Source organism: Ctenopharyngodon idella, chromosome 5 (genome assembly GCF_019924925.1).
Source record: "Ctenopharyngodon idella isolate HZGC_01 chromosome 5, HZGC01, whole genome shotgun sequence".
NCBI lineage: Eukaryota > Metazoa > Chordata > Actinopteri > Cypriniformes > Xenocyprididae > Ctenopharyngodon > Ctenopharyngodon idella.
In genome coordinates this window covers 39,888,800-39,909,705 of record NC_067224.1, presented here as the reverse complement: position 1 = coordinate 39,909,705, position 20,906 = coordinate 39,888,800, and the positions used below count along the sequence as shown (strand labels likewise).

At 37.3% G+C, this 20,906-nt stretch overlaps 1 protein-coding gene across 2 annotated transcripts in view; it reads left to right on the top strand.

Annotated features, from left to right (window-relative positions):
- Positions 1-20,906, top strand: part of unc5ca (unc-5 netrin receptor Ca) — a 169,592-nt gene that overhangs the window by 80,060 nt on the left and 68,626 nt on the right. For both annotated transcript variants that reach the window (XM_051894005.1, XM_051894006.1), the window contains exon 4: positions 5,439-5,542. In XM_051894005.1, coding sequence (XP_051749965.1) covers positions 5,439-5,542 — 104 coding nt within the window. The remainder of the gene's footprint in view (positions 1-5,438; positions 5,543-20,906) is intronic.

The window sequence follows — 20,906 nt, the reverse complement described above, 5'->3', positions numbered from 1 at the left end:
ATTTATGCAGATCAGAGACTGCAGACAGGAGACAGTCTGGAGCACACAAACACACACACACACACAGGGGACTGTCTGGACATCTCTTTATGGTCGTATTAATCTTGTTAATTTCCTGCAGTTCATCTTGAGTGTGTGTGAGTTGGGAGAAGGTTAGCTGTGTGGCCCAAGGGCACTTCACTCTCCCTCTGTCGTCTCGGGATGAGTGTGTGTGTGTGTGAGAGAGAGAGAGAGAGAGAGAGAGAGAGAGAGAGAGGGAGAGAGAGAGAGACAGAGACACGGAGACTGAAGCTGACTGGCAGAACAACATAACAAACTTCCTCCCATGGGGATTCTTTCAGGATCAGAGCTAGATAAATCAATGCTGCTTTAGGATAGATAGATAGATAGATAGATAGATAGATAGATGATGGAAGGAAGGAAGGAAGGAAGGATGGAAGGATGGATGGTTGGATGGATGGAAGGACGGACAGACGGATGGATGGATGGATGATGGAAGGAAGGAAGGACAGACCGATGGATGGATGGACAGAGAGATAGACGAATAGATAGATGGATGGATGGATGGACGGGCGAATGGATGGACGATGGAAGGAAGGACAGACAGACAAACGGATGGATGGACAGATAGATACATACATAGATGGATAGATGGACAGATGGATAGATAGACAGATAGATGAATGGAAGGAAGGACAGATTGATGGATGGATGGATGGATAGATGGAAGGACGGACGGATTGACGGATAGATAGATAGATAGATAGATAGATAGATAGATAGATAGATGATGGAAGGAAGGATGAATGGATGGATGAATGGATGGATAGAAGGACAGACGGCGGACGGACAGACGAATAGATGGATGGATGGATGGATGGATGGATGGATGGATGATGGAAGGAAGGAAGGAAGGAAGGACGGACAGACCGATGGATGGATGGACAGATAGATAGATAGATAGATAGATAGATAGATAGATAGATAGATGGACGGATGGATAGATAGACAGATGGATGGATGTAAGGAAGGATGGATTGATGGACAGACAGATAGATAGATAGATAGATAGATAGATAGATAGATAGATAGAGGTTAGTCTAGAGTGATTATAATGAGCTTATTTTGAATCAGTGCTATAGATAGCTTATATTAAAAACAGTAGATGTGAATAGAAAGTCCCCAGATATGTAGATATATTTACATAGTAGGTGTTTGTGTATGTGTTGACTCATTCAATCATAGTGTGAGCAGAGGGGCATTGTGGGAACTCTCAGCTGGGTTATTTTATGGGTGATTGAGCAGGGCAGAAATTTCTCTTTTTCACACGCCAACACACACAAAGATACAAACACACTCGCACAAAAACACACTCCACAGACATACGGCCGCTATCACAGAGAGAGAGAACATGACAGGAAGATTGAACAAGATGATAGATTATCACACTGATTCACCGCCGACCACAAATTTAGTGCCCAAATAAATTCATGTGAGTTTCTGACACACAAGCACTGTCCAGTGTGTGTGTGTGTGTGTATGCGTGTGTGTGTCAGTGGAGTTGATGGGTTCATATGGATCACGAGCACACCTCTTTTATGCAGTTTTTTTTTTTAGATCGTGATGGATGCTTGAATCTTCAGGTCGTTGTGAGCGTGGTCTGCGTTGGAAAGTTCATGATATTTTTGCATTATAGAGAGAATGTTATTCAAATGTTATATTTTAGTATTTTAAGACATGTCACATTCACAGTCGTTGGAAAAATAAGGGTTTATATACACAGAGACACGGCGCATTATCAAAACTAGGAACAGGTGAGAAACTAATTAGTATTCATAGATGAACTAGAACTCAAGTAAAACAGTGACAAAGGAAAACCAAACTAAACAAGACAAGAAAATAAGACAATCATGGCAATAGTGATATATGTTATACTGGCAAAATATTGTATATTTCACATATTATTAGTTTAGGGACTGTGTGTAGTGATAGATGTTATATTTGTTTAGTTTAGTAATAGTGTGACTAAATATTTTACACATTATTAGTGTCAATGTGAATGTTGTATTTGATTAGTTAATGACCTTGAATATTGTATATGTTACAGTATGTATTATTAGTTTAGAGGTTATGTTTAATGATAAAAGTTATATATAATTATATCAGTGACATTCTATTATTTATTGTTATTTAAAGGATAAATGAGTAGTGATAAATGATATATTTGATTAATTTAGTGACTTCAAATATTTCATATTTTATACATTACTGAATTAGGGACTGTGTGTATTGATAGATGCTATATTTGATTGGTTTAGTGACTTTAACCCTCTGGTGCTCTTTTTACGTTTTACACATACACATACACACACACACACACACACACACACACACACACAACTGTGTGCACTGGGTCCAAAATCGAAACCTTCCGTACTATATAGTATGCGAAAAACAGTATGTCAACTGAGTAGTATCTCTGAATGCATAGTATTCGAAAAACAGTCGGCGAAAAGTCTGCGGATCACCCACTACTTCTGGTGAGATTCTGAAGTGCGCATTCACTGGACTACTATAGATCTACTATCCCATGAGGCCACGGGAGAGAATTCATGAATATCAGTGAAGCAACGCAACCAAGTAGGGCTTGCTGCATCCAACTCCGCCCACATCCAAGTGTGACATCAGAAGCCACACCCGTGATAGGAAGTTTAGATCATTTTACTGACTCGGATCTTTGAATGTCGTTCATCAAAACAAATACATCTTTTTTCAAGTCATTTCGTTCATTTCAGCAGAATATAATTAAAATGTTACATGATAATAGGCCAAATTCCCCACACGTCAACTTACGCAACGTTTATCACATTTAGAATAAGAAAAAGGCCAAATAATGAGAAACAGAAACGATTAATTCATTGCTTTACTGGGTCAGGTCTGTCAGTTCAGCTTTGCAGTCTGTTAGTTTACCCAAAGACTCATGACATGATATATCTGTGAAGACTCCCCATCCTGTGTCACCCTGGAAACCCCTATTTGTTGTATGTAGGTTTCTGATTGCAAGGGTTTTCAAGCGTAATGGTAGGTTTTGAGTGTTTCAGGTAGGTTTTAGGTGCGTTTCAGGCATAAGGGTAGGTTTTGAGTGTTTCAGGTGTAAAGGTAGGTTTTAGGTGGCTTTCAGTGCGATCTGTCAAAAACGACAAATATAATAAGTAAATGATAAAGAAGTGAGAGTTAGGTCTTCTCGATGTTCAGAGTTAATGAGGATAAGAGTGATTTTTCCCCCAAACCACTTCACCAGAAATCCAGCTAATTTCTTGCGAATGCGGCTAATTTCATTTGTTAAGGTTATAGTGACGGGTAGGTTTAGGGATCAGTGTTTGGTGTAGGGAATAGGCTATAATACTGTGATTGACATGACCAATAAAATCAGCTGCAGGGCAGCACGGGCATGGCTTCTGACGTCACACTTGGATGTGGGCCGTGTTGGACGTCCACCGCAGGCTGCAGCGAGACGCTTCTCGACCAAACTGACTCTGGTAGGACTGACTCACGTGAAAGTAACATGGCGGATGTACTGTAGCACATCCGAATTTCATTCATACCACCCACATTCCACAATTTTTTAACTCTTTCGAAGTTCAAATTAAAATGTATTACCTACTCCTACAGTATGTGATTTCAGACGCAGCGATGGACGTGATTCAAAAAGGTTAAATGCTCCTGGAAAAAATAGGACCATTGAATTTCATCTAGTGGAAACGTTTGGTACTGCACCCAAACAAAATCTTACTGTAAGCTCATTTTTTGAGATATCAACCTCAAATTTGGAACACAACTTTTCCCACAGTTTTGCAGTAAACCATGTTTTGGAAAACATATATAAATAGAAAATAAAAAACATCATCAAATTATTAATTTCATTGATCTGAAAAAAAAAAAAAGGTAATATTTGACCGCCACGCGAGCAGCAGGTTAAGTATTTTATATATTATTAGTTTAGGAACTATGTATAGTCATAGATGTTATATTTGATTAGTTAATGACCTTAAATATTGCATATTTTATATACAGTATTATAAGTTAAATGGTTATGTTTAGTGATGAATATTATACATTTAGTTAGTACAGTATATTATTTATTGTTAGTTTAGGGACAGTGTATAGTGATAGATGTAGCATTTGATTACTGTAGTGATTTTAAATTCCGCTGGACATTATATGTGATTAGTTGAGGGACTGCGGTCAGTGGCAGCTTGTGTTTGTTGCTGAAGTCGAGACATTATAATTATGAATGAAATAGGAGTGCTGTTATACAGGTGTGTGTGTGTGTGTGTGTGGCTTCAGCTCTTTTCAGGATATTAATGCTGTTTAAGATTTGTTGCTGTAGCAATGTAGAGCACTAAAACTATGAGTTGAATGCATTACCGTACCCGCACACACTCGCACGGACACACCCGCCCTCTCAGACTTGATTTATTTGCCCATTACCTCGATCAGTAATGTGAAGGAAAACAGACATGCACAGTTTGTGTGTATGTGTGTGTGTCTGAATGAGCATAGTAGTAAAAAGCTAGACAGGCTGAAGATATTTTTCTTATGCGGCCGTGTGTGTTTTATGTCCAGTTGAATGGAGAAATCACAGTGGAGACAATTGAAGGTTCAGGGTGAGCAGCAGCTCTGGGTGAAATAGCTAAAATTATATTTCTTTATATCATTATTTTTACAGTGTTTTGACAGTGAAATAGCTCAAAGGAACCATCATTTCAACTACAGGTACATTGTTGCGAAGCAGATTCAGAATGTTTTATGCAAAATGTCCAGTAAAATGTAGTTAAAAGTGGTCAAGGTAACAAATGGTCATGTTCTCAATCATTTTTATTATATACATCATATACACAGTAACATCACAGAGCAACAGAAAGAAAGACGTTTCTCACACATCTCTGCATTTACAATTCACAGGTTCACACATGAGGTGTTAGAGGGATACAAGGAAGACTAGATGAGTTTGGCCTTCTGTCCGCGAGATCTCAAGTGTTAAACACCCACTCACTCACACACACGCAACACATGTGAGCCTGGAAAGACACAGAAACCAACGGGGAAAATAGATATTCACACCCGCATGTGAACATTATGAGAATACAGCGAACGAGTAGCACAGGTCATGCTTTGACCTGAGAATATGTCAGATGACAGCGTCATTCACACGTCCTGTGAGCTGTACTCTTCACCTATGTGATGAAACCAATCACACACTACACAGACACAGATGAAATTCAGTGCGTTAATAAATTCTACACTTGTTTGTTATTAGCAAATCTGTTGAACCTGGAAATAAGCCGGAAGTTTTAGAGAAAAAAGACAAAATAAAATGTCAGGTGACTAATGAAATGTGAGTAAATGAGTCTCCTCTCTGTCTCCGTTCTCCTCAGTCTTGAGGAAGACGTTTGAACAGGAGCCCTTGGGGAAGGAAGTGTCACTCGAACAGGAAGTGCTGCTGCAGTGCCGCCCACCCGAGGGCATACCGCCTGCTGAGGTACGTACTCACACACACACGCGCGCTTCACGTGTGTCAATACTGTACAGATCATCTTTGCCTATAGGGATAAATGTCAAGCTCTATCCTGTGTCGCCAGCTGTCAAACATTTTTTTTTATAATTAAATATCAAATTATGCAAAATTATATAAATATTTAATTATAAAGTTAGTACATAAATTGGTAACACTTTACAATAAGTTCCTATTTGTTATTATTTGTTTATGCATTAACTAACAATGAGCAATATATATCTTTGTTACTGTTAATAAAAATATAATTGTTCATTGCTTGTTCATGTTAGTTCATAGTGCATTAACTAATGTTAACAGACAGTCCCTCCAGGATTTCGCGATTCTGCGATCGCTGAATTTATCGCAAAATCAAGTAAACTCCGCAGTAATCAGAGGATCTTGCATTTTTTCTTAATTGCCGCAGATTTTCCGCAGATTTTGGGCTTAGACGTGTCCCGTGACGTCATCGCAACATGCATTTAGTCAACTCGATTGAGCTGCGCAGCTCGGACCAATAATAGACAACGCGTCGCGACTGGAGTTCAGAGCAGCCCATCTCGATCACACAACAACATTTCTACACGTGCGCTGAGAAGAAACCGCTTGAATTCACCGCAGAATTAAATTCACCGCTGTGAAATCTTCTTCACATTCGTCGCAGAATTTACTGTTTGATCTGATGTGATATCTGATATTTGATCTGATATCTGTGGTTTAACAGAAAATTCTGCGACGAATTTAACCTAAATGCTTCTCACAAGGTTTCACAGCGATGTTATTAATTCTGTGGTGAATTCAAGCGGTTTCTTCCCAGCGCACGGGTAATCTGGAAACCATGAGAAACATTGTGACACTAACAGAAATAACTTGTGGCAGAAATGGTCTAATGTTTTCGAGTGCTTTTAAGTGCTTCACACAACTTTTCCCAGCACTTCAAAGCTTTAATTATTGCCCAGTTTGAATGTTATTTTTAATGTGATGTCCAAAACATTATTTGTTCATACTTCATAGTTCCAAGGGTTTCATGATGTAGGAAAGCAAACACTTATTTAGAAATAAAAAGAATAAATTACCACTGTAGTAGATGCTGCAGAGGAGCACTTATTGGCTTATTAGCCATTTCCACACCCTAGTATATATTTTTAATATTTATTAATAATAAAAAAAAAAAAAAATGTTAATATTATCTGCATCTCAACTCAAGCTCAGTGCTTTTCTGTCAGTCCTCACAGCACTGCCAAATCAGGGGCTGGTGCCACCTTAGAACTTATAGGGTTAGTTCACCCAAAAATGAAAATTCTGTCATTTATTACTCACCCTCATGTCGTTCCACACCCGTAAGACCTTCGTTCATCTTCGGAACACAAGTTAAGATATTTTTGATAAAATCTGATGGCTCAGTGAGGCCTCCATTGACAGCAAGATAATTAACACTTTCAGTGCCCAGAAAGCTACTAAAGACATATTTAAAACAGTTCATGTGACTACAGTCGTACAACCCTAATGTTATGAAGTGACGAGAATACTTTTTGTGCACCAAAAAAACAAAATAATGACTTTATTCAACAATATCTAGTGTTGGGTGATTTCAAAACACTGCTTCATGAAGCTTCTAAGCTTTACGAATCTTTTGTTTCGAATCAGTGGTTCGGAGCATGAATCAAACTGCCAAAGTCACATGATTTTAGTAAACAAGGCTTTGTTACGTCATAAGTGTTTCGAAACGTTTCAAAATTTCAATGTTTCACCACTGGGGGCGATGATCTCTGTGTAAACCATGAAAACATGCTGTAAATATTGCCGCAAATTTTGAGAAAAGCCGCCGCAAATTCAGTCATTTTAGGCTGCAAAAATCAGAAAAAAATCCTGGAAGGACTGAACAGATATAACTTTTGATTTTAATATATTAGTAAATATTGAAATTAACATTAAGATTAATAAATGCTGTGGAAGTATGATTCATTGCTAGTTAATGTTAACTAATGTAATTAACTAATGTTAAGAAATGAATCATTGTTGTAAAGTGTTACGTACTGATTTAATTAGTACATGATTTAATTATAAAATTAGTATTTAAAATGTACTAATTAATTTCTAATCTTCCAAATCTAGCCGTCTAATAAACCTGGCATTGTATATTACGGATATTGTTGGCTCTTTGACAAATTGCTTTTGTTCCTCTTTTGTATGTTGCTTTGGATAAAAGCGTAAGCTAAATGCATAAATGTAAATGTAAAACATACTAAAGAGGACCTATTATGCCATTTAAATTTTCTACTTTCTTTAGTGTGTAATGTTGCTGTTTGAGCCTGGAGAAAGCCCCTCCAGCGGGAGTTATTCTCTATTATTATTCTCTTCATTTTACAAAGTGAAGCTTTTTAGGTTTAAAAATATGAAACAGTGAATGTGTTGTTCAAAATGAAGACAAAATATCTTGGACACTTTGTGGTTGTCAAACTTTGTGGTGCATGTTCATAAATCACCTGTGTGAACTTGAGGAGAACTGACTTCATACATCCATGAAAAATCACCTTGCTGGTTAAATATCATTGAAAAAGCTTGAAGTTAGTTCTGAGAAAAGTGTGTGAACATCATTTGAGTGCAGATTTCACTTGATTTTTTTTGCAGTAACATTTTTGTGTGACTTAAGTGTCTGAATGGGCACAGGCAGACCATGTTCCATTGAACTGCAAGGTCTTATGAACTATCTAAAAATTGAGAAGAAGTGTGAAAGTATAAATGGAGGACAGAATAACACACTTATATGACTGTCCGATTTACTGCCTTAACATGCTGTGATGTGTTTATGCATTAATATATAATAGTGATTAAAAGTTTAAACACGTGTTTTGCATAATTTAAACACTTTTGGATATAAAGGCTCCTGCTTAAATTCTTAATTGTATTAATAAATATTAATTATAAATGCCTGTAAATATATACCTTTATCATTTTAATTAATTGTATAATTTTTAATTATTTGAATATATATTTTTATTTTTTATATTATAATTTTATTTAATAAGGTTATAATTATTTTTATTTATTTAATTTATAGTGTTTAAATTATCATTTTTTTTATTTTTTAATAAAAAAATTAATAAAATTATTACTTATATAATTCTTTTTTTTTTTAATTATTATTTTATGATTTTTTTATCATTTTAATAATAAAATATATAAAAAAATTACTTGAACTGGATAGTACAGAAAACCTTTATAATATAATTACTTTTATAATTAATTTTATAATTTAATTATATAAATAATTATAATTACAGTATATATATATATATATATATATATATAAAAAAACTGAAAAGGATGAGTTGAGCCAGATAGTACACAAAAACATCAGGCGTTAAATTAATAAAATTATCTTTCATAATTACTTGTTAAACAATTATATATATATGTGTGTGTGTGTGTGTATATATATATATATATATATATATATATATATATATATAGACATCATTCTCATGTGTCCATCTGTGCAGTTTCATAGTTTTGATGACTTTCCTATTATTCTATTCTATCCAAACTGTAGACCATTACTGTATGCTGTAGTTATGTGTATTTGTGCGCATGTTGAGTTTGTCTGTCATCATATGTGCGTTGGGAGCCGTCAGAGATCTTTCTGCTCCTGACTTTGACCCAGAGGTCGAGGTTTCCCAGAAGACCCGTAAACGACAGCTGCGGCTCCCAGAGGACATTTCACACACACTTGCACGCACACATACGGCGAAAACACACACACATTCTGGCCGAAGTTGAGATGTGAAGAAGAGCCATGTGAATTCCACCAAGTGCTGCTATATCTCTCTGTTCCGCTCGCTGACTCCGTCTAGACTAAAAAACCCTCGCAACGTCCCTGGATGTTCCCGGAGGGTGCTGGGAATACCACGACCTGGTCAGGATCTACATTTTCATGTAGATATCATTTGCTTTTTCTGAACAATGCAATTGGCTGACCTCTCTGTTGACCGGGCGTACTTTTTGAACACCCACAGCGTGAGCCACAGCCATTGTGGAGCCAGAACGGTTTAAAATAACAGTGTGGTTGAGCAGAAAGCGAGACTCGGCCAATCACAGAGCCCTCGTTAAAAATCACACTGTTTCCATGGAGATAGAAAATATACATAGCAGTTAACCTGGACAAACCGGTAGGCCATAGTTACAGACAAAGACCTCCACTTTATACAGTCACAATTATATTCTTGCCCTCTGACACACACACACACACACACGTGTAAAGCGTAATACAGTGGCTGGAGTTTATATACTGAGGGAGCTGTATTTGTACGATGAATGGTGTGCTATTCATAACATCCGTAAAATCTGCAGAAGCCATTAGAACGCAGTGGGAAACGCATATGCAGATACACTTGAAACACTCTAGAGACGCACATAAAAACACACACACACACACACACACACACACACACATACTATTGAGACTCAAACTGTATTTCATACTAATGTTGTTGAAGCTGCTGTGTAACTGTGGCTTTCTAAGCTACACTCATAATTTAAAGTAATAATAAAGTCATTTAAACTGCAGTAGCAGTAATTACCAGAAAATCACAAATACTAAACTTAGTCTTATTTGAGTTCAGGTATAACTTAATATATGCATACAGTTTAAATGTTTGGAATTGGTAATTGGTATATATATATATATAAACTAAAATAAATACTATGTAAATATACACAGTATGTGCATGTGTAGTTTTAAAATGAATATCAAGTAGTTTGCATGTCACTACAGGTTATATAGATTTAAAAATTAATTTTATATACATTTGCTTTAATTAATTTAAAATTTCAAGCTTTTTTTTCTTCTTTTATCTAAAATGCTCTATGCATTCTCTTACTTGCGGAAACCGGAGTTTGTTTTTCACACTTTTTATTGAAGTGAATATTTCTCAGGGTAAATGTATATTTGAAAGTCAATTTCAGTGTTCTTCCTAAAGTCATTTCCACTTTTATTGCCCAGAACAAAATGATACAGCTCATTGAACACAAGCTTTCTTTATAGCATGCCATAGCGGGGCATGTTGTCACACTATATGGGGGTTTTTTTTTGTTTGTTTGTTTGTTTGTTTACAATGGAAACCTGCCGTTAAACAGACTAATAGTGTTTCAGCACAATAAAAAATATGAAATTCAAAACTATATAAAACATTAAAACATTAGACCATTGTTTTGGCTAACATAAATTTTAAACATAAATTGCATGTAATTACAATATATAAAACACATGTGACAACTTGCCCCAATGATACTGTGTCAACGTTAGTTTGGACTACAAAATTCACAAAAAGTAATTATTTAATTAGAATTCATATTATAGATTGTTTAGATAAATTATAGACTGTTTAGATAAAAAATATATATTTTAAGGTTGTTTTGATGTTTTAAAGTAACACATGTTTGTGTAATTGGACAGTTGACTGGTAACAACTTCTCCGTGCGACAACTAGCCCCGGTCTCCACTTACCTAACTTACTGTGTCGGGGTTAAAATAATATAGTGTTTTAGGGTTAGGTTTTTGGTTGGTAATTACTTTTCCAGTGTCTATGGTGGTTATGACTCTGTTATTATGGATCTGTGATGGGAGAATATAATGTAACTGCATGCTTTACACTGCTACTTGATGGGGAAAAGCTTGTTAGCAGAGAAGCTGCACTATTTGAAAACAGCTAAGCTGCTGTCACACTACTGACAGATGTAGTTAAGTTAGCAGCCTTGCTTGTTTTAGCTTCTCCTCAGCGCTGTTCCACACACACGTTCAACAAAAAGCTGCAAAACAGCTTCCAGCAGCGTGTTTGATGCTTCTGCAGCCTCACAGTTAAAGGAATTAATATCTCCTTCATTAGCTCAGCGCAAAAGCACTTTACTGTGTTTTATGCTAATGAAGATGGAGATTGTTTACGGTAACAGACTTTTATGGAACGCCATTAATTAAATGTGCCGATGTTCTGTATGTTCGTAATGTGTCAGCGTGTGTGTAAATTTCGAAAATGCATCTAGAGATGGAGTGAGTTATTGTGTCCGAGTTGAGTTAATGCAGTACACATGCTGACACACACATTTTGACTTGTATGCACGCACATGCCAGGTCAAAGTCATAAATTTATATCTGTATCCATGTGTCTGTTGACCAGTATCATTTGAATATGGCTTGAACCTGTTGTAATTTATGTATAAATATGACTTGTATGAAATATTAGTTACCAAACAGGTTCTACCATTGGATAACTGTATAAGAAGACTTGTTTTCAGGGAATGTACTGTATCTTTAACACAAGTCTATTTTGTCGTACTGCACGGGCAGATTTTTTTTTATTACTTTTTTCTTACTTTTTCTCACCTGGGCTTGACTTGATTGTTTGTTAAAAAAAAAAAAAGGTCTATTTTTGGCAACTGAAAAGCAGTTCACTTGAAACAGGCCTCACAACAGAAGGGGCCTCCATTTGCGCTAGAAAAAGAGCCCTGCCCCTCAACATCATGCCACACATACCAGGAGGCTTGGAGAAAAAATGCCACCAAAATTAATACAAATGCCCCCAAAATTTAAGATATGGGGCAAAAAATTTCCCTATATGAGTGCTTAATATTTATAAAGGATGTAGCTAGTTAAGCAATACCACATGAGCAACAGTGCTGTTTTCCCGAATATCAGCATGACTGTAAATGTGATATCAATTTTATACAACAGTTCAGTAAACAATAAGTTAATATTAGGTGACTTACAATTTAGTATCAGAATATTGTCTGTTTTTGCTCTATTTTGCCAACGAAAATACTTCCAAAAAATGCACAGTACAGCCACTGTGAGTCTCCAAGCAACACAGTGATGTTTTGTTACTAAATGAATCCTCGTTTTGATCGAATCAGTCTAAGACAATGACGTCGTTAAGACAATGATTTGCCGCCACCTACTGGTGGTTTTGGTTTCATATTTAAAAGTACCATAAGGGGCTTTCGCACCGAATAGTTCTAAGAACTCAGTTATAGGAACTAGCCATTAGGATATTTCCCAGAGAATTAATTTCTCCCCCAGGCCATGTTCCTGGTTGCATTCGCACCGGGAATAGAAACTATGAAGCGGCTAACAGCAGCGTCTTTAAGCACAGCATTTACAAATGTTCAAAACCGGTGAATGGAGGATGCCGTGATCGGAGCTGTGTTTGTTGTGTGTTGTGGGTTTTGTGATAACGGAGGTGGAATGAAAATGCATAATTTACGCGACTGAAAGAGCAAAAAGTGCTAAGGGGCTAAGAGACAAAATCTCTTATGACAACTTTCAGTACATATCATCGTGACGGAGAAAAGAACACAACCCTGCAGACAACAGGTAAATGCCGTTATCGCTGTTTTAACACATTCATGAAGTAAATATGTTTACACGGCTTTTTAAAAATGCCTGGGTGCCGGTGTTTGATATGCGTTTGGCTAATCAACCTACACTCACGTCACTGATAGTTCCTATAGTACTGGTTTAGACCCTACTCTGAAGTAGGAGCTAATTTAGTTCCCCCTAAAAGGAGTTCCTAGAACTAAAATCGTTCCTAGTTCCTGCGGTGCGAACACGCCAAAATCCGGGTACTTCAGACAATAGTTCTAGGAACTATGAAAAGGTTCCTCTGGTGTGAAAGCCCCTATTGATACGTAGAATGCATTTAAAAAATAGACTATTATGAGTGAAATATGTGATAACTTTGTTAAATATAACAGAGATAATAAAGTAAAAAAAAAAAACATAAAGATAATAAAATAATAACAGTCGCATTGCATACAATGTTTTTGTCTCTTTGCCTCCAACTGTTTTTTGAAATGGGCCTCCGAATTGCAAAGGCCGTCTCTGCTGTAAAGGCTCTTTCACACCAAAAGTGAAATGAATAATCCTCAGGCTGAAGCAAATGCAAATTCACACCTGTACAGTAGAGGGCGCAGCTCAAACTAACCTTTCAGCTGTGCGGCCACTCTGGATTGCAGAAGAGTAGGATACAGGAGAAAACTTTTACTTTAGCAATAAAAAAAGAGTGTAAATAAATGGGAAAACAAAGTAACTTTGAAAAAGTAACTGTGATATTTTGCTGTAATTCGTTACTTTGCTAGTTACATGAAAAAAGTAATCTGATTATGTAACTCATGTTACTTGTAATGTGTTACCCCCAACACTGATCATGCTTTACTACCTAATATGTAATGTACTGGTAGATTTATGCAGTGTTGCTTCTCAGGTGAATTCATCTTATTTTAAAGATTTTTTCATTATTTAAAACTTACTAAGAAATCTTTTGTTGCAGTGCAGTACTATCACCTAAACAATAAACCAATGATTTAGACAGCTTTACACATTTTATATGGAGGAAATAATGTAAACTCTAAAACATTAACTGTACCAATAACCAATCTTGACAGAGCCAAAAATGGTTTGTTTTTTATTTTTTCTTTTATATGAACTGGGTTCTTTACTGAACCTAAAGTGCCTCAAAGTACCATTAAAGAAGCTTTATTTTAAAGAGCAAAGTTGAGTGTGTGTGAGAGAGAGAGAGAGAGAGAGAGAGAGATAGAGAGAGGGAGGTGTGTTTAAGCTCTCAAACAAGGACAAAGGTCAGGAGGAAGTGTTTTCCTGAGTGTTTCAGTATTTATGTGTGTGTGAGCGCTGAAGTTCTTTAACATGTGGCGGCCATGGGGAAGTGTGTGTTCATTATGCAGGACTCAAGGGACCAATCGCACACACTAAACACACCTGATCTCCATGATGACCCGTAACCGCAAATCTGGCCCTGCTGTCTGCAGCTGTCATTTATCTCAGCACGCTTTCATTCTCCTGCTCTCTCGTTTTTTCACTCTCCCTTTATGTTTTTTTCATCCCTCTATCCATTCATAAACCCAACCATACCATTTGATCAGGCTATTTGAGTACATTTCACAATTAGTATTACATTATATGCATTTATATTATATTGCAATTTTTCATGAACACGATTTCTCTGACACTTAAAAATCAATGTGCTACTGTACCTTTAAGAGTTTCATATGTCGACGGCTTCTTTGCATGTGAAATGAATGACAGGCTGCAATATAGTTTGCACAGCCATTATATTGTGACAGATTCATAAAACAATCCATAGCATTTTAGCTTCAATATGTTCTTTCTGGAATTTTGAGTTCTGAAAGAATGTGATCATATAGAACAAACTATTTCATTTCAAGAGATCAAGGAAAAATAATATGAGGCCTTGAAGGGATTCTTCCTCCAAAACAATATATAGTTCCTCTATTCATGTATATTTCCAGTCATTTGCTTTAACAGACGCTTTCTTAAAGCTAGTGCCTGTAGACAATTAATATAACAAATAAGAATGGTGATATGAAGGGTTACATACACACAGAGCTGTGTGTGTGTGTGTGTGTGTGTGTGTACCTGGTAAAGCATACGTTGTGAGGACCAAATGTAGTGAGGACATTTTTTGGTTCCCATGAGCAAAACAGCTAATGAATCATACAAAATGATGTTTTTTGAATGTGTAAAAATGCAGACAGTTTTCTGTGATGGGTAGGTTTAGGGGTAGGGTTAGTGTAGGAGGACAGAATATACAGTTTGTACAGTATAAAAACCATTACGTCTATGAAGAGTCCCCGTAAACCACATATACAAGTATGTGTGTGTGTGTATGTGTGTGTGTCTCTGTGGAGTTTGTGATCTCTGGAGGTTCTCGGTGCATCTGTGTTGTGATTAATGACCGTCTCTCCCCTCAGAGAGCAAGACACAGCACAATAACAGCTCAATACATCTCTCATCTCATTTCTCCACTGTTCTCTTCTCACTGTAGTTTTTCTCTCCTCTCTTATTGCTCAAAAATTGCTCTTTCATAGCTCAGTGGAGATCTAATGTTGTTTTTAGTTATATTTAATTTAGGTATCATCTTTGCCTCAGATATTTCTTGTAAAATTATTTAAGAGAAGTAAAGATAGGAATAAATATCACCTCTATTTAAACTGCTGTTTGAGAAATAATAGAGATATGACAGACACCTTATTTGTGATTTTCCCATGAAACTTTTACTGCTCAAAAGCAGATGAGCTTTCATTGCTCATAAATAGACTAATGAAGTTCTCAGTTACATTTCAATCATCTAACATGGTTTCCAACCCTGGTCCTGGAGGACCCCAACATTTTGGATGTCTCTCTTATCTTACGCAACCATCTGAGGTCTTGGGCCTCATTCATATGTGGAAATAAATCAGATATGAATCGGATATGTGCGTTTGCGCCTGCTGTGTAAGCTGACAGATCAGATATTCCCTCCTGCGTCATTGAAAAGTGAGGGGTTTTTTTTACATTTCACGATACAGACATACCTATAACAAACAAAACATCTCTAGTTGACTGGCATAGTATTCATTTCGTTCGTTTGTGTTAAATAAAAGGCGATCTGACGTTGAAACATGTTGCTTTTGAAGTCACACTGAGTGCTCGTTGCCGCTGTTGTCAGTGACGACGGCTCGTGCACAGACGCGCGTTTCAGCCCCATTGTGGAGATTGTACCAGTGGCGTAGCGGACGGGCACACAGGGCACGCATGTTGGGGGGCCCCGCGATAACCCGGGTTATGTCAACAGACGGTGATCATGTATCGACGATAGCCAGAGATATTGTCAAAAGCATCCAATATTGGCAATATTAAGAGGATTTGGCATTTCCAATTGATGTAGGCCTGTTACATTCTTCTAGTCTATTATTATTACTATTAGTTTAGGCTACTTTCATTATGAAATTAATATTATAATAAATTTGCATCACCGCATAACTGACGTGCTGTGAGGATAATAAAAGTTTAGGCTATTAGCTCATCGGTGAAAATGTTTTAAACATTTTTAGGTCTATTATACAATGAATTATAGGCCTATAATTAAAATTATTAACAGTCTATAATATTTCTTAACACTGCAGTCATCAATGGAAATTAAGAGCAGCTTCATGCACCGACTTTAAAAAACAAGCTGTTTAACACGAAATAATATTCTTCTCATTTGTTTCACTATATGTACGGGCCACAAGAGAAATAATGGAATAAATTAAGACAATATATACCGTTATCAGCATATTATGTTGAAATTCGTCATTGAGAGAATCGTTAATGCAGCGTCAGACAGCTCCGTCACTTTTTACTTTCACTTTGAATACTGTCAAAATGTTAAAAAATAAAGGTGTGAGAGTGTGTTATAGGCTATACGACATGTTAATTTATGAGACTAAATGATTTCACAGTGCCGATGCCATTCTTTCTCTTATTGTGGTCTCTGATCTTAAAAATTAGCTGATGATATGTGGTGAATATCTGTTTCTTTCGTTGACGTGAACTCCATTAAATTTGCATATAATGCAGGAATTGATGATCAGATTTATATCTGTTTTGCGGAGACACAAAGTGTAAATGGAACTGTTTTAACTAATAAGATAGCTATTCGATTAGTAAAAACGCATAAAGTAAACATGGTGTAAAAAGGCCCTAAAATGTGCAGTGCTGGGAATACTCCAGGACCAGGGTTGGGAACCGATTGATGGATGGATGGATGCATGGATGGATGTTACTGTATTTCTACAGTGTTTTGAGTGTTTAAGTCTAGCCTTACTTCTCTGTTATATTGTAGTCTCTACGTATAACTCCAAAGTCCAAAGTCGCCCCCTTTACCCTTAAATAGGGCAATATTTGTAGCCATTTGTAGTAGTGTCCAAAACCATAGTGGACGTTATCGATATAATGCACCGTAATAACGAGTGTACAACTGATGTACACTCAACAGCTAGAGAATACCCATAATGCACTGTAAGGGTCGTGCTGAATAAATTTCCGCGTCTGACCAGAAGATGGTGCACGCCACTGAATCATCCATCCGTCTGTTTTCCAAATCGCTGGTCCAAAGTGGCTGCTACGTAATATTATACAAGTATAAATTCTTTTTTAATTATTAAATCGTTTTATTGAGGTTTATACATGCTAGCATATTGCCAGTTTGCTAAGCTTCAAATAATTATTAAATGGCAAGCACAAATCGGCAGCCCGTCCAGTGCACTCAGCGTCCGAATTCGCTCACTCGTTTTCATTCACTCCTTCAAGTGGACTATGTTAGTGGAGTAATGTGGGGAACAGTTAATGAGGGAATGGGGACGATTTCGAACACAGCCTCAGGTATCTCCTTCATTGTGTCTGTGGGATTTTTTTCACCTGTTTTATCATCCAGCAGGTGAAAATCGTGCGTCTAATCACTTAGTAAAAAGTAACAGCACTTCTCTTCTCAACATAACACGACTGGAGGAATCATTCATATCTGGAGCTCAAAATAATAGTGACAATCACAAGTGATTAATAGTTGGTTTAATAATACATTTCTCACATGAGACAACATACAGTGTCCAGCATGTAGTTTGCGTGTGTGTGTGTGTGTGTGTGTCTGAAAGGTATATATAGCTTTGGGCCTCAGTGACATGCTCTGATGGCCCAGTTCTGTCTGTTCAATGGCCCCCAACCCTCCCTGAATCTCTGTGTGTGTGTGTGTGTGTGTGTGTGTGTGTGTGTGTGTGTGTGTGTGTGTGTGTGTGTGTGTGTGTGTCTGTGTGTGAGAGAGAGAAAGATAAATTTCCCATCCGCCCAACTACACAGAGAAATTTTTCCGCTCCTGCGTCTTTATTTAAGTCACCGGCAGAACTTTGATGCCAACACAAAAGAAACAGACTGAACGACTTTATCTGCTGAAATATTCACGCAGCCATTTGCTCTTCAGAAACTCGCTCAGATCTCCACACACCTCTCTGACCTGAGCATAGACGGCATACAGGGATCAGAACATAAGGAGCTTTGCCACAAAAAAAGAGATTTGAGGGCTGTGTTCTCAATGGAATACTTGCATACTGCGCAGTATACACTGTAAAATATTTATTTTTAAAATGTAATACATTTCAAACTGTCATGTGCTGCATTGTTGTCACATGACATTACTACAGGCATCCATAATAACAGCGTTGACCTGTGCTTCATATCCTCCGCAGCTGGAGTGTTATTAGTTGTTGAAATACAGTCTGGATGTTGACATCTGCAGGATGGACGCTGCTGTTTGCAGGGTTGAGCTGTAGCTGCATTTACTCTATAGAGAGATAGACAGGACAGAGAGTGAGACAAGTCTACGGTGAACTCTGATGTCAAAGATAATGCAGATAATATACACTATGGTAGTCAATAAGAATCATCAAATTATCTACTATTTTTAAAATGTAACAATATACATTTCAAACTGTCATGTGCTACATTAATTCAGTTAGCAGCGTCGAGTTTTCATATCAGAAATTTCAATTTGATATGGGAAAACGTGTGATATTTTTTTCTGGTTTATCCATTACACTAGAAACAGAGGGTTAAGTCAAGTGCATTGCATTGTGGGATACAGATACAGTGTGTATGTATGTGTAGGCCTGTCAACTGGTAGTTTCACTGACTTAAATAACAACAGCAATTGTGCCAATTATGTTAATGAGACTGCTAATGCCAGGCAGTCAGTAACATGGGCTGTGTGTGTGTGTGTGTGTGTGTGTGTGTGTGTAGGTTTGTGATGTTATCATGTCAGTTTAGTGTGTTTGAGAGCACTGAGCGGTCGTTACACTAATAATCTACTGACACAGATAATTATAGAAACAGATGAATATGATTCAAGTCTTTGAACTACATGAAGGTTTTGTGTGTAATCAAACTCATGTGATCTTTAATGAACTATAGCCCTTTTGTGTGTTTACACAGTATTAATGAATATGAATAAATCAACGCTGATCACATTTACTTTCTTAGTTTAAAATTAATCATATTTTTGTACATTTTTTTTTTTCATACTTATAAATGATTCAGTCCAGTACTGAATATATACACACACTCTCCTGCCACTTTATTAGGTACACCTTGCTAGTACTGGGTTGGACCACTTTTGCCTTCAGAACTGCCTTATTTCTTCTTGGCATTGATTCAACAAGGCTCTGGAAACATTCCTGGTTGCACATCCATGATGTGAATCTCCCATTCCTCCACATCCCAAAGCTGCTCTATTGGATTGAGATCTGGTGACTGTGGAGGACATTTGAGTCTAGTGAACTCACTGTTATGTACAATCAACCAGTTTGAGATGATCTGAGCTTTGTGACATGGTGTGATATCCTGCCGGAAGTATCCATCAGAAGATGGTTCACTGTGGTCATAAAGGGATGGACATGATCAGCAACAATACTCAGGTAGGCTGTGGTGTTTAAACGATGCTCAGTTGGTACTAAGAGCCCCAAAGTGTGCCAAAAAAACACCATTACACCAGCAGCAGCCTGAACCGCTGATACAAGGCAGGATGGATCCATGCTTTCATGTTGTTTACGCCAAATTCTGACCCTAACATCTGAATGTCGCAGCAGGCAATGATTTTCCAATCTTCTATTGTCCAGTTTTGGTGAGTCTGTGTGAATTGTATCCTCAGTTTGCTGTTCTCAGCTGACAGGAGTGGCACCGGTGTGTCTTCTGCTGCTGTAGATCATCTGCTTCAAGGTTCGACATGTTTTGTGTATTCAGAGATGCTCAGATCTCGGATGCAACTAGTGCTTATTTGAGTTACTGTTGCCTTTCTATCAGCTGAACCAGTCTATTCTCTTCTGACCTCTGACCTCTGACATCAACAAGGCATTTTTACCCACAGAACTTCTGCATTTTCTCTTTTTCAGACCATTCTCTGTAAACACTAGAGATGGTTGTGTGTGAAAATCCCAGTAGATCAGCAGTTTCTGAAATACTCAGACCAGCCTGTTTGGCAACAACAACCATGACACATTCAAAGTCACTTAAATTAACTTTCTTCCCCATTCTGATGCTCAGTTTGAACTTCAGCAGATCATCTTAACTACATGCCTAAATGCACTGAGTTGCTGCCATGTGATTGACTGGTTAGATATTTGCATTAACAAGCAGTTAGTGGCTGGTGAGTAGGCCTATATACAAATTTCTGTTAATGTCTTGGCCTGACATGAACCCAATCCAACATTTGTGATTCGACTTGGAAAAGCGGGTTTGCGCTACATCACCACCACCCTGCAATGTACGGGAACTGGAGGACCTGCTGTTGACATTTTGGTACTAGACCTATCGCCACCTCACCGAATCAATGCCTCGCCGTGTGGCTGCTGTTTTGTGGGCTAAAGAGGTCCTAAAGCTTATTAGATAGGTGGTCATAATGTAATGGGTCATCGGTGGGTATATATATTTGCATTTGTATTGGTTTGTATTTTATATATCTAGTATCTTAATGTG